Source organism: Acanthochromis polyacanthus, chromosome 18 (genome assembly GCF_021347895.1).
Source record: "Acanthochromis polyacanthus isolate Apoly-LR-REF ecotype Palm Island chromosome 18, KAUST_Apoly_ChrSc, whole genome shotgun sequence".
Classification (NCBI taxonomy): Eukaryota; Metazoa; Chordata; class Actinopteri; family Pomacentridae; genus Acanthochromis; species Acanthochromis polyacanthus.
Genome location: NC_067130.1, coordinates 29,724,259 through 29,737,854, shown reverse-complemented (window position 1 = coordinate 29,737,854; position 13,596 = coordinate 29,724,259). Strand labels below are relative to the sequence as shown.

The window sequence follows — 13,596 nt, the reverse complement described above, 5'->3', positions numbered from 1 at the left end:
TGTTTCTGTAGCAGAGGGCAGAGAGAGTGAAATCTATAAATCAAATAACATAAAATGTCCTTTCAACTTGGGGAATAGTTCCATTAAAAAGAGGGCAGCTCCTTTTAACAGCCAAACTAGTGTGAAACCAGACATAAATAAAGAAATTCATAGAAAGAGTTGCGTTTTTGATTTTGAAATAGGATTGAAATGTTTCCCGTAAACCTCAACATTTTTATTTCTTGCCCATTTTCATTATTATTTTTTAAATTTAGTTTCCATTGAACAAAAAACCCAGAATTTACCGACTGTCTTTTGTTTCTTAGAGTTTATTCAGCAGAATTTGTACATGCATTCCCCTTTAACTTCTCCATCACCCTGATAATTTATAGGTCCAACATGATTAGAGTACATTCAGAAATTACAGTTATTTATTTTTTAATCAAAAGCTAATATTTTTCCACCTAAATATACACAATAAAATCCACTAAATTCTTCTCTTTGGTCGAACAGAAAACATCACATGAACACTCGGCCTACAGTGAGATAATCTGCCTTCTGCTGTCGCACGGCGGACAGTCGACTGTACAGATTAAGGCAAGTCAAGTGATATAAACGAGGAGGAGGAGGGCTGAAAACGACGGGACAGGTGTGGTTCAAAGAGAGAAAAGTTTGTGTTTAGATGTAAACCGGTTGCTCCTGCGCTGTCAGCAGACGGTACATGGCTGCAGGCATCGTCTTCATGTGGATCTGGAGCAGAAACGAAAGCAAATTAGAGTCGACTCAAAGGAATCCCAGCGTGAAAACGATCATTTAACAGTTCAGATTTTTGATTCTTGTGTTGAATGTAAAAAACTGACATGCAGGTCATTTAAATTACCCACTGGGGAGCAAAAATATGAGCTTAAACTGAAGGTTTTAATATTTAGTGAGGACAAAAAGAAAAAAACTGAAGTAAGGTGTGATTACATGAGCAATGCCGACTCATTTGTTGTTTTTTGATTGTTAGTGACTGGAAAAAATGGTACAATCAAGTAGAATTAGTTGAATTAGGTGTTAAACAGCCACTAAAACACACCATAAAACACAGCTTTTAACCCTCATGTCGTCCTGCGAGTCAAATTGACCCGTTTGAAAGTTTGAAGAAAAAAAAAAAAAATATATATATATATATATATATATATATATATATATATTCACAGTGAAACTTCTGATGTCCACATTTTCAATATTTTTGGGAAATTTTTGAACATTTTTGGGTGGAAAAAAAGAAATGTTAAAAATGTTTCTTAAGAACATTTACTAAAAAATTAACCAAAATCCAGCGAAAAGGATTTTGGTTGATTTTTTTTTTAGAATGTTCATAAAGAAAATATCAGAAGCTTTACTGATATATATGTCATCACTTTAGATATTTTTAGGATTTGTTTGGATTTTTACTCATTTATGAAAATATTTGCCAAATTTGGGGGACTTCTTTTCTCATAAAACTTTTAAGGAAAAGAAATTATTAGAATTTTCTAGGGCTGCAGCTAACGAAGCCTCGAATAATCGTCTCAGCACGATACGTCATCAAAAGCGGAAGTGAGCGCGCAATGCAACAGAAATCACTGTCAGACATCGGCGCTGCATCGTGGCGCGGATGTCAGCGTTTACTATACAGCTGTATCTAAACGCGGATGTCCGCGCTGCATCGTGCATACATAATAAATGCACGATGCAGCGCCGATGTCCGTCCGTGTTCCGCGCTCTGGTCGGACGGTGATTTCTGTTGCATTGCGCGCTCACTTCCGCTTTTGATGACGTATCGTGCTGAGACGATTACTCGAGGCTTCGTTAGCTGCAGCCCTAGAATTGTCTTCCTGAAGGTTTTGCAAACTTTCAGAAATTTGGGGAAATTTTTAGCTGAATTTTGGGATTTTTTTTAGACAAGGAAAAAATATTTTTTGGTGCCCATAAATGAGGACAACAGGAGGGTTAAGATAAAGGCAGGATTTTAGTAGAAGTTTCTCTCAAATGTTGGATAAAATAAAAGTTTTTTCACCTCTCCCATGGCGTTGGACAGGATCTGGACGATTTTCTCGTGAGGAGTCGCCACGACGCTCTGGCTGTTGATTTCGATGATTCGGTGGCCGACGCGAACGCCTCCTCTCTCAGCGATGCCTCCTCTCATCAGGCTGCAGATCTGTGTAAAGTTAAAAACAAGAAAAGTACTCAGAGAGCGAAGTGTGGGAGCAAATAAAAACACATGGAGAGTCAAAAAAAAATTGCCCAAATTTCATCAGTTAGCAGCCTGAAATAGTAAAAACTGAAAGAAACTGTCAGATTTTCAGCTTTACAGCAGACTTTGAACTAATTTATTCAGAAAAACAGCCAAAACTAAACCTAAAATCTAAATGTTTTAGGTCAAAATCACTTTATTCTACAGGTTGAAATGTTTAAAAATTCTCCATCAAATAAAGCATTTGCACCAGAACTTCTAAAAAAGTAAAACTTCTGGGCTCCTCAGTGCATCTAAAAGGCCGAGACATGCTCAGCCAGTGATTGTTCAGTTGAACTGCAGGCTGTGTTTCCATAGAGTAGAAAGGAGATGATTAGAGAGACTGAGAGGAAAATAAAACAAACTTGAGCAATAAAATAATTGCAGCATGGATCAAAAAATGTATACGGACAGGCCAGTTGTTGTTCAGCACGGTGAAACGTCTTTTTTGGGTGGCTGTTTAAAGTTTGTACACTGCAAAAAGTCAAAATCTTACCAAGTGTATTTGTCTTATTTTCAGTCAAAATGTCTCATCCCACTCGATTTAAGACAAATTTACTTAAATGACATTTCAGCAGATGGAGGGACTTGTTTTAAGACAATGCATCTTAAATGTCTTGTTAAGTCAAACAATCTGGAAATGATCTTGTTTTGAGTTGAATTTTACAAGAAAACTCAAAATATGTTTAATAGATCTCAAATTAGGAGGTTACATGACAGCAAAAATCTATTTTTGAGTGAAAAACTGTCTTCTTTTTTTAGCATCACTGTCTTATTTTAAGACATGTAAGCTGGACAATCCTGGTAAAATATAGCTTAAAATATGTTTTTCCAGCTAATTGTAAGATTTAAAGATTTTTAAGAAATCTTACCAGGCCATTTTTCACTTGTTCTATTGGCAGAGTTTTTCACTTATTTCAAGGTTAAAGTTTCTTGAAATAAGTTTATTTCTTGTTTTGAGAGGGGCATTTTTTCCACTGTAAAGGCTGCAAAAATGTAAATATTTAGTCATCTATAGTATGTAGAGCCACTATTTTTTCCAGCTTCGGTAGCACCTGATTCGTAAAATGTAGAACTGAAGAAATTCCATTTTCATGGCCCTCAAGCTGTGTCCTAAAGAACAGAAGCCATTAATGAGCTCTTTCTACTTCTAGCTATAGCTGTTGTTTCAATGGAGGTGCAGGACTTTATGCTGCAGTGAAAAATGAACCAACGGTGAGTAAAAATGTGACAGGAGCAAGTTTAGAGATCAGAGGGTAAAGCTAGGATGGAGTCATTTCAGAAATGTCAAGGATAGGTTCCAATTTTTGGAGTTTTTCAGTGAAAAATGAACCTAGAGAGAGTAGAAATGTAACTGAAAGGAAGCTCATATTTAAACTGTTATTGATCATTATCAGATCAATCACTCATGCTGCCTCTTGGAAGGATAAATGATAACTTAGAGCAGCACTACCAAAATAAAAGCCCCTCTTAAGTGTTTAAAAAGCCACAGTGCCGGTACTCACGATGCCGTTCTGGACGCTGAAGCCCAGCTGGTATCGGAGGTCCGGCCTGCGGATCAGCACCATGGTAACAGGAGGACATCTGACGATGTTCATCTTGATCCTGGACTGAGACTTTAGACCCTGAGGGAGGTCAGTTAGAAGAGAAAAACGTCAGGAAAAAAGATGAACAGATAAACATCAACTAGAGGGAGCTAAAGCGAACATGCTGCGACATAGCTCAGCAGTTTTTAGTGACATTAAAGTAGAATTTAGATAATTAGTTAACTTTTTGCTCCAAATGTCGCTGCTACAACTTCTTAAAATATTAAAGTAAATCCCCAACATATTTGCAAACCGTACAAATGTACTGTGAGCTCATGTTTTGTTTTGTTTTTTGAGGTTCTACGTAACACTGAAACTCATTTTCCATTTTGCTGCACAGGTGACACCTATTTACTTTCATTTACTTCAAATATTTGTACTTTTATTACTGCATTTTTCTTTGTTAAATTGCAATAATCATGTTTCCACCTCTTGATTTTTATGTTAAATAAAAAAACACAGTAAATTAACAGCTGTACAGTTGTAAAGTGACGTAGACGAGGCTCTGCAATGAGCTACAGTCAGTATAGTAATGACATATAACATGCTAATCTTCTCTAGGAGTCACTTTTCTCAGTACGAGTCACTTTTTACAGTTCAATATCAGCAATCCTGCAAATTTAACAAAGTACTTTTAAAAGTAACTGAGACCAAACACTTCACAGGACAAATAGTGAGACAATTATTATCACCATCAACTAATCTGATGATTTATTTAGTAATTAATTATTTTGACTGTGAAATCTAAAAAAAGTGTGAATTTCCAGATTTACTCCGATAACTTGTTTAGTGTTGTTGTTTGTGCACAAAATAATTCACATTTTAATGTTTTTAGTTTTAACACATCCAAATTTGAGCATAATTTGACTTTTTTTTGCATTTTTCTCAGAAGACGCTGTAATTATTGAACTGCTAACATAAAATTCAAACTAGATTATGAACATTAAAGGCCTTTTGTGCAGATTTTAAAATAAAACAGCTGTTTTCAAAGCTGTATTCATCACTTATGCAGGTGTTTGTTGTTGAAATAATGAGTAAAAAGGGAAATAAGCGTCCACGGTACCTTGATGATGCTCTGGCAGGTGCTCAGCGGTAAACCCACCAGACTCGTCCCGTTTATGGTCATGATCTGATCTCCGATGTTGAGCCGACCGGACTTCTCTGCCGGGCCGGCGTGCATCATGCTGGCGATGATGACGGTGGGAAGGATGGAGCCCCAGCCGGACTCCACGATCACCACGCCCAGGATCTCACCTTTCTGCTTCTCGATGTAAACCTGCAGGGAAACGTTCAGGAGAATCACCTTTACAGAAGACATGCCTCGCATTAATTTATCATCATGTCCATAAAAAGAAACTACAGCAACTAAAAGAGCAGCAAGACAAACGATCAGAGCCTCAAATTCACCTTCACGTTGAGGTTTGTTTTTTTATTATTTATCAAACTGTCACACAGCTGTGACTCCTAAACCAGCTGCTCGTTTGAAACCACTGGGAGGCAAATTAACAGCAGAGTGAGCAGAAAATAATCACAGTTTGACCTGAACTGAAGGGCTGAGTTGATCTTTACATGAACAAAAGCTGCAGGAATCCTCCCAAACATGCAGGTTTATCACTATATGAAGTGGGATGTTTTCATTTTTGTGCTGAAACTGAAGCTGGTGAATTAACCCTCCTGTGGTCCTCATTTACGGGCACAAAAATATTGTTTTCTTGACTGACAAAAAATTAAAAATTCAACAAAATAATTCCCCAAATTTCAGAACATTTTCAAAAACTTCAGGAAGAAAATTCCAATAATTCCTTAAAAATTATATTTTTTAAAAATCTCCCAAATTTGGCAAGAAAATTCTTAAATATTTTCAAAAAATTAGTAAAAATTAGTAATAATCTTCCCAAAAAATCCTAAATATATTTAAAATTATTACATATATATCACACTGCAAGAACTCAAAATCCTACCAAGTCTGTTTGTCTTATTTTTAGTCAAAATATCTCATTCCACTTGATTTAAGATAAATTCACTTAACAAGTGACATTTCAGCAGATGGGGGACTTGTTTTAAGACAATGCATCTTAAATGTTTTGTTAAGTCAAACAATCTGGAAATTATCTTGTTTTGAGTTGAACTTTACAAGAAAACTCAAAATAAGTTTAACCATCGTGTCGTCCTGCCGGTCAAATTGACCCGTTTTAAAGTTTGAAAATGTGGAGAGAAAAAAAATTTCACAGTGAAACTTCTGAGGTCCAAATTTTTTTGGGGGGAAATTTTTGAACATTTCTTGGTGGAAAAAAATGTTAAAAATGTTTCTTAAGAATATTCACTAAAATATTAAAAAAAAACCTAGATTTTTTTGTGAATGTTCTTAAAGAAAATATTAGAAGTTTTACTGATATATATGGGATCATTTTAGATATTTTTACGATTTTTTGGGGAAGATTTTTACTTATTTTTTGAAAATATTTCCAAGAACTTTCTTTCTTCCTTTCTTTTAGCATATCTGGCTTATTTTAAGCCACCTAAGCTTGATAATCCTGGTAAAATACAGCTTAAAATAAGTTTCTCCAGCTAATTTTAAGATCTCAATATTCTAAATATCACATCTTATTTCAAGAAATCTTACCAAGCCATTCTTCACTTGTTCTATTGGCAGATTTTTTCACTTATTTCAAGGTAAAAGTTCCTTGAAATAATTTTTTTTCTTGTTTTGAGAGGGAATTTCACTGGATTTTGGTTGATTTTTCTGTGAATGTTCTTAAAGAAACATTTTTAACATTTCATTTTTTCCACCAAAAAAATTCAAAAATGTTGAAAATGTGGACATCAGAAGCTTCACTGTGAAAATATTTTTTCTCCCACATTTTCAAACTTTAAAACGGGTAAATCTGAACCACAGGACGACATGAGGGTTAAAATCTCTGCCGTTTGCTGCCCCCTGCTGGCCGACTCACGTCTCTGCAGTTCTCGGACTTGGAGAAGTGGATGAGGTCGTCGTTGTACATGTCCTGAGTGTTGAGCAGGTCGCTGTACTCCCTCTGGCTCAGGTCCTCGGGGTCGATGCCGTTGGCTCGGAGGAACTCCTGATAGGCGACGCTGAACGACTGGCCGATGGACTGAGCGATGAGCTGGGCCTGAAGCACACAGACACACATCAGACTGAACGGATTCCAGCAGCCTTTTGGGAAATCTGTCAGCAGGAAAACTGAGCACAGACCTCAAGTTTGAAAGGATTATTTACATCCCATTTAGAGGGAAACACATGCTTTAAACCGCTAGACTTGTGGGGACCGTAAACGTAATTTTTGCCCCTTTTTTACCCTGAAAATAAATCCAAAAACATTCAAGATTACAACTTTGAAGTTTTCTCTCAGAATACAACATGAATTGTTTAAATCCATCGTGACTTACAGCATGAGCAGTTGAATTTTCCTTTTTTGTTGGAAGGTATTAAGAGAATACTCTGACACTCTGTAAACACTGTATTTGTTTTCACACAAAAACTGAACCTTAATGTCAGTTAAGGAAGCACGACTCATATTTAAAGGAATTCCTCACATTTACAGGTTTATAATTTCATATTTTAGTGTTAATGATAATATATGCATATGCCTTTCTCATACTAGGTCAGATTATACTTCATTTATCACCTTTAATATCTTCTCATGCATATCAGAAAAAAGACATTAAGACAACTGTTGGTGTGAACAATAAAAGATTAAATTCTGTTCTAATTTGTTTGCTATTATTTGTTGTAGCCTGTCTGTAATGCTCTGTTTTACGTGGTAATTCAGGTCGTGTACAGGAATGCAACTCTAACAGAAGCAGCTCAGTGAGGAAATAATGCAAAGAAGCTGCTCCTTCTTCATTCGTGCCAAACGAGCTGCTATTCAGGCGTTATGCAAATGTGCTGCACGGTGATGCAGATAAGAAAAGCCTCGACTTTAAACGAGGCGTTCTGGCAGAGATGTTTTCTGTAGGAGAGAAAAACACTCAATTTGTGGTAGACTTGAGTTTTCTAAGTTTGCATTCAAGTTTTTCTTTGCAAGCTTGTTAGTTTTTGAGCATTTATGGCACAATAAGCAGCTACAAAACAAACTAAAGTAAAAGAAGAACCAAAAAATTAAATTTGGGACAAGCTGATTCTTGAATGTGAACAACATGAAAAAAAAACATTTTCCCCCAATTTTGGCAGAGGCTAGCAGTTCCCCCTGCTTCCAGTGTTTGTGCTAAGCTAGGCTAAACTTTCCTCCCTCCATACTGAATGCACACAGTTTAAATATTCATATTCTCCGACTGAGATAGAGACAAGCTGAAGTATTTCTGTGAAAGAAGTCCACTATAAGTGGTTTCTGTTCACTAAACTCACCTCTCCCATAACCGTATCATATACAGCCAACTTTATTTACACTTTGAGCAAATTGAATTTTATGAACTAAAATAAAGCTTCACATCAATTAACATTATAAAAACTAAGTAAAATTAGACTTTTGAAGAACTTTTAAGACCGTTGCTTAAGTAACACTGCTGCTGACACAACCCAAAGTATGAAAGCTTGATGGAAAACCAGCAGATAAAGCAAAACCTTGAATACTTCAGGATTTAAATGTCACATTTTTAGTATTTCTGATCGGTATAGAACAATAATTTCTGATGATATAATTAATCAGATTTCCACAAATTTTGCAAACTTTAAAATCTGATGTACAGAAACTAAACCTGATTCTTTTATAGACTTTACAACAACTGGATTTATCCTGTAGTCGATTAAATATATCACCTTACTCACACTTAATTGACAGCAGCAAGGTTTTTCCAACACAGAGGAATTTTTTAGCACCTCCTAAACAAGTTTTAGTCTGCACCAAAATCCTAAAAACTGACATTTTGTAGTGATTTTTTAACCAGTTTTGTTATTTGGCGTTTCATTTATTCATCCATAATAGGCATTTTTGTAATCAAATTATCATAAAACTGGAAAATGCAGATTTCTGTCAATTTAGGAGATCTACAATAATTGTTATTACTAGCTGTGAGTTATTTATGCTTATGTTCATATATAGTTGCCCACTAAAGGCCCGATCTGAGCCAACCTGATCGGTAACTCACATCCTCGGACTTGAACACGTGGCAGATCATCCTGTACAGCCTCCTGTCGTCGTGGTTCATAGTGGTCTGCTCCGCCGTGTGGTCCAGGTTCTCCTGGGCACTGCGGGACCGGACCATCTTCCCCCGGGCCATCAGGACCACCATGTTCCCGATGTCGGCGATGTAGGAGATCGTCCTCAGCGGCAGGTCCATCAGAGACTCCTGGTGGCAGTAACACCGCAGATGTTTGAGGTCATATAGAAATGTTCTTATTTTTGAAATAAAAGCAGTTTTTGTCAATGACGATAACATTAAATTAATCAGAAATCCAGTCTAGACATTGTTAATGTGGTAAATGACTATTCTAGCTGGAAACGTCTGACTTTCAATGGAATATCTCCATAGGGGTACAGAGGAACATTTCCAGCAACCATCACTCCTGTGTTCTAATGCTACATTGTGTTAGCTAATGGTGTTGAAAGGCTCATTGATGATTAGAAAACCCTTGTGCAGTTATGTTAGCACATGAATAAAAGTGGAGTTTTCACTGAAAACATGAAATTGTCTGGATGACCCAATACTTTTGAACGGTAGTGTATAAATAGAGAGGTTTAGCAAATTCAGGTTGCTCAAACTTTACAAATAAAGTTAATATAAGTGCGCAGATGTGGGTTTAGTGAACAGAAACCACTCACAGTTGACTTTTATTAGGGGAAATACTTGAATTTGTCTCCATCTCGGTAGAAGAATATAAATATTTAAACTGTGTGCATTCAGTATAGAGAGAGGAAAGTTTAGCCTAGCTTAGCACAAACACTGGAAGCGGGTAGAAACTGCTAGCCTCTGCCAAAAGTGGAAAATATAGGTGTTTGCATTCAGGAATCAGCAGAGTTTGCCTTAAAGTGAAGGAAAATGCTCCATTTTTATGTGACTTCATGTATTAAAGAGCCCAAATGTTGCTTTTTGAGGTTTTATGTGTTTTCTAGCTGCTCTTTCTGTAGCTGCAAATGCACAATGACGTTTTAGTTTTTAAGTTAAAAAGAAAACTTGCACGCAAATCTACCAAATGGGGAAGCTTTTAGTGTTTGAAGTGGTTTTTGTTGGTGTTATGTTTATACCTGAGTGTCGGCATTCAGGACTTTGATCCTCTGCGTGGACATGAACAGATCGACCTCAGCGGTGGACGGAACCTCGCCGTCGGGGCTCTGCAGGGAAACAACGAGACGAGAATTAAACAGAAGAAGCAACAGGTCGAGCAGCTGCTCATAAGATTCTAATAAAAGCCTCTCATGCAATCTGTAAACAACAAGCAAGAAAAATCACACAGGCAGTAACAAAAACATGAATCTGTCCTCCAATATCATCGTTTAACCGTAAATTTCTGCACAAATAAATTGTCTTTCGCATGATACTTTGCAATAAAACGATCAAACTCACCTTTTTCCTGTTCTTCGCCTGTTTCTGAGCAGCCTGCAGAGGTCAGAAAGCAGAACACACACTCAGAAAACAACAAATCAAAGACAGTAATTAGCTTTTTGGGCGGATGGACGCAAACCAAATCGCCTCGTTCGCTGTCTCCATCCCAAATGCCAAATTAAGGAACAAAATAAACCCCTGAAAGGTTCGTGTTGTGTGTGTGGGAGGACAGTGATGCTGCCGTCTATCACTTCTGACAACAGCAGCCTGCCAGAGGCCTTGGCAGCGAACGTTTTAAAAGTCTCCCCTTCATCGATGTGACACAAACGACCCCGAAGACATGGACGGCCACTCTGGTGTGTTTTTGGCCTCGCCGCAACTCACAGTTTCCTAATGCTGGACTGAATCGTGCCACCAATTTGTTCTTTAAAATCAAAGTTAAAAATACAAACCTGTCCAATTGAACAGATGTGATTAAAGGGGATTTAATCTGTGATATCGGAGGGATTAGAGCCTCAACGTGGATTCAAACTACGGTTTATTTTAGTAAAAACAACTGAGGTCGCACTGGTATTATTGTACAGTTTAGGTTATATTGAAGTAAAATTATTTAGAAGGACTAAAATCACATCTTTTAATAGAATATGAGAAGATCAGTCTGTTGTAGTGATTTACTGTTGATGCTAAAGTTTTAGAGCAGGACTTTTACACATAAATGAACATCTATTGCAGTGCTGATGAAGTCTACAAGCTGCAGGTAAATTTCTGTGTATTTAACAGAATAACTGGGCTTTAAATCTGGTGTTTGTGGATAAATTTCTCCACTTTTGCACCAGAATTGATGCAGTTTACACAAACAAGCAATACTGGTTTGCCAGAGATGAAAACTGAAAGAACTTCACTTGTTTTTTCTGAAGTTTACTCCATTATTTTTTCCTTAAAAGACACTGTAGTAGCTGCACATACTGCAAATTTGTGACATCGGGACACAGAGCACAGATATTAAAGTAACCTGGTATCACCCAGAGCCACTGAAAATACATTTTCTTAGTCTTGATATGTTCATTTTCTACATATTTATGCAGATTGTGACTGATATCTCAGCTGGTCTGGACTATTTTGATATTTTTGCTGCATTTATATCTAATCCTTGTTGGCCATTTAAAAATAATACACGTTTTTTAAAATATATATCATGGATATTGGCAATTTAATATATTTAAACTGCATAAGCATTAAGGATTACTCAGTAGAATATTGTTTTTTTTTCTCTGCTTCTGGCTTTTTAAATGTACTTTTATGATGTACTGTTTAAAAACTATTACAGTTCAAAAAACTGGACAACTGTAGCCACGATTCCACAGAGAAGTTAGACAGAGTTTGAATATTTCAAACAAAAAAAGCTAATTCAGAGGTGTTTAAAGGAAATATTTCAGTCTAAAAAAGAAACAAAACCACAGAGAGGCAGATTTTACACCAAAGTCAACATTTGTCTTACTAATAACAGGTTGATCAAATTACTTCCTAAAATGTGCCTTTTAAAATGTTTTCTCACATTTACTAAGTTAAAAAAATAATAATTTACTTGAGACAATGATCTGTAGATTAATCAATAACGGAAATAATAATTAGTTGTGGTTCTAAACCCATAAAAGGTAAAACTCTCGGCTGTTTTCGTGGTTATCTGCTCTGGGCATTCTAGTATTTGTACTACTTCAATCAGCCTGATAAGTTTGTTTAAAAGAATGAATTCTGCAACTCTTCAGTGACAGAGTAAAGATTCTGTTCATGAATAAATGACTAAACCAGTTTAATTAATCTGAATTATTGCTTGTATAATGATGTGGGTCTCAAAATATTACCAACTTATCAGCTATAAACATGTGGCATGGCTGTTCTTTTATGAATAAAGTCTTTGCCAAGCCTTTTATCTTCACTATGAAGAAGTGCATGGTGTGTTTGGTATATTTGTGGCCAATCAACACTTTCTGCAACCATTAAACACGAAACATTTAAGTTTTAAAATATCTATTTTAGCGTGCCAACCGTAAAATAAAACACAATTCACTGCATATTCATGTAGATTAATAAATTATATTAGAAGAAATTGAGCGCTTTTTGTGTGATTTAAAGTTATTAAGCATTAAAAAGCGAAATGAGCTGCTGTAGAAAGAGAATAAATTGGGATGAAATGACTATAACTGACTGCTATGAGCTTTTATTACATTTCAGTCAACAAAAAATCTGGAATTTAAAGAATTTAATCACAATTAAAGTCACTATTGTAATGGGATATTTGATGCTCATTATATTAGGAGAAGCTAAACATTATAAATACAGAAGCAGAAGCAACAAACCAGCCTTTTAAAGGGTCAGTCAAGTGTCACCAAATCACATTTTCCTCACAGTGCATTTTATTTGTTTTTTAATCTTGTTTACGTTTCCTGATTAGAGACTGTGCTGCTCAAATGTTAGCGATGGATGAAGGTTATGTAACCGGCAGAAACCTGGTAAATGCTGTAAAATGATGATTAAAAATGAATTCTCTGTGCAGAAACATGCAAGTTGAATTGTATTTAGAGCAGCTAAATTATCTTTTATATCAGATATTTAAAAGCAGTCGTAATTTCTTAGAGATTATTTTACTTTTTCTTCACGTTTCTGTGAATGGCAGCTCGTTCCTGCTGTGAAATCTGACCTCATGCTGCCTGTAAAACTCACTTCTATAGATGGTGAATATCAGATTTTGGCTGAAGCTGATTTTTCTGACTGGGGAGAACTATTTTGTGTAAACACTCCCGGGTGCTGCTGTGAGTCAGTAGAAAACACGTCTGTTAGTCCAGCAGCTCTGCAGGCTGAGCGTCATCATCGTCATCTTCGTCACTCGATGGAGTCTGACTCCTGACCTCTGGCCGACGTCAACTTTCATCTCTGCTCAGAGCGTCACGTCACCGTCACTGTTTCATGTTTCAGTCGGCAGACAACTCGGATAACAATCAGCGTCCATCGTTGCAGGCTGCTGGAGTCACTTATCACTAAACATACGTTTATAGAGTTTCATTTTGTTTATTGACTGTATGTTGCTGCTTTCAGTCTGCATTATGTCAGCTTGATGGACTTTTTATTTATTTTATATTTAATCATTGAAAAATAACAAATGTTTATGTAATATATCTTATAGATATTGGCAATTTAATATATTTAAACTGCAGAAGCACTGATGATTACAAAGATTACAAAAATTGTGCTTTTCTTCTGGCTGCGGCTCTT

At 36.3% G+C, this 13,596-nt stretch overlaps 1 protein-coding gene across 1 annotated transcript in view; it reads right to left on the bottom strand.

Annotated features, from left to right (window-relative positions):
* Positions 1 to 288: 288 nt before the first annotated feature.
* Positions 289 to 13,596, bottom strand: part of LOC110957819 (amyloid-beta A4 precursor protein-binding family A member 1-like) — a 32,457-nt gene continuing 19,149 nt past the window's right edge. Inside the window, exons 6-13 of the mRNA XM_022204024.2 lie at positions 10,348 to 10,380; positions 10,029 to 10,115; positions 8,932 to 9,132; positions 6,777 to 6,956; positions 4,889 to 5,101; positions 3,745 to 3,864; positions 2,024 to 2,164; positions 289 to 729 (exon numbers count right to left, since the gene is read on the bottom strand). Of these exons, the coding sequence (XP_022059716.2) occupies positions 658 to 729; positions 2,024 to 2,164; positions 3,745 to 3,864; positions 4,889 to 5,101; positions 6,777 to 6,956; positions 8,932 to 9,132; positions 10,029 to 10,115; positions 10,348 to 10,380 (1,047 nt within the window). The 3' untranslated portion in view covers positions 289 to 657. The remainder of the gene's footprint in view (positions 730 to 2,023; positions 2,165 to 3,744; positions 3,865 to 4,888; positions 5,102 to 6,776; positions 6,957 to 8,931; positions 9,133 to 10,028; positions 10,116 to 10,347; positions 10,381 to 13,596) is intronic.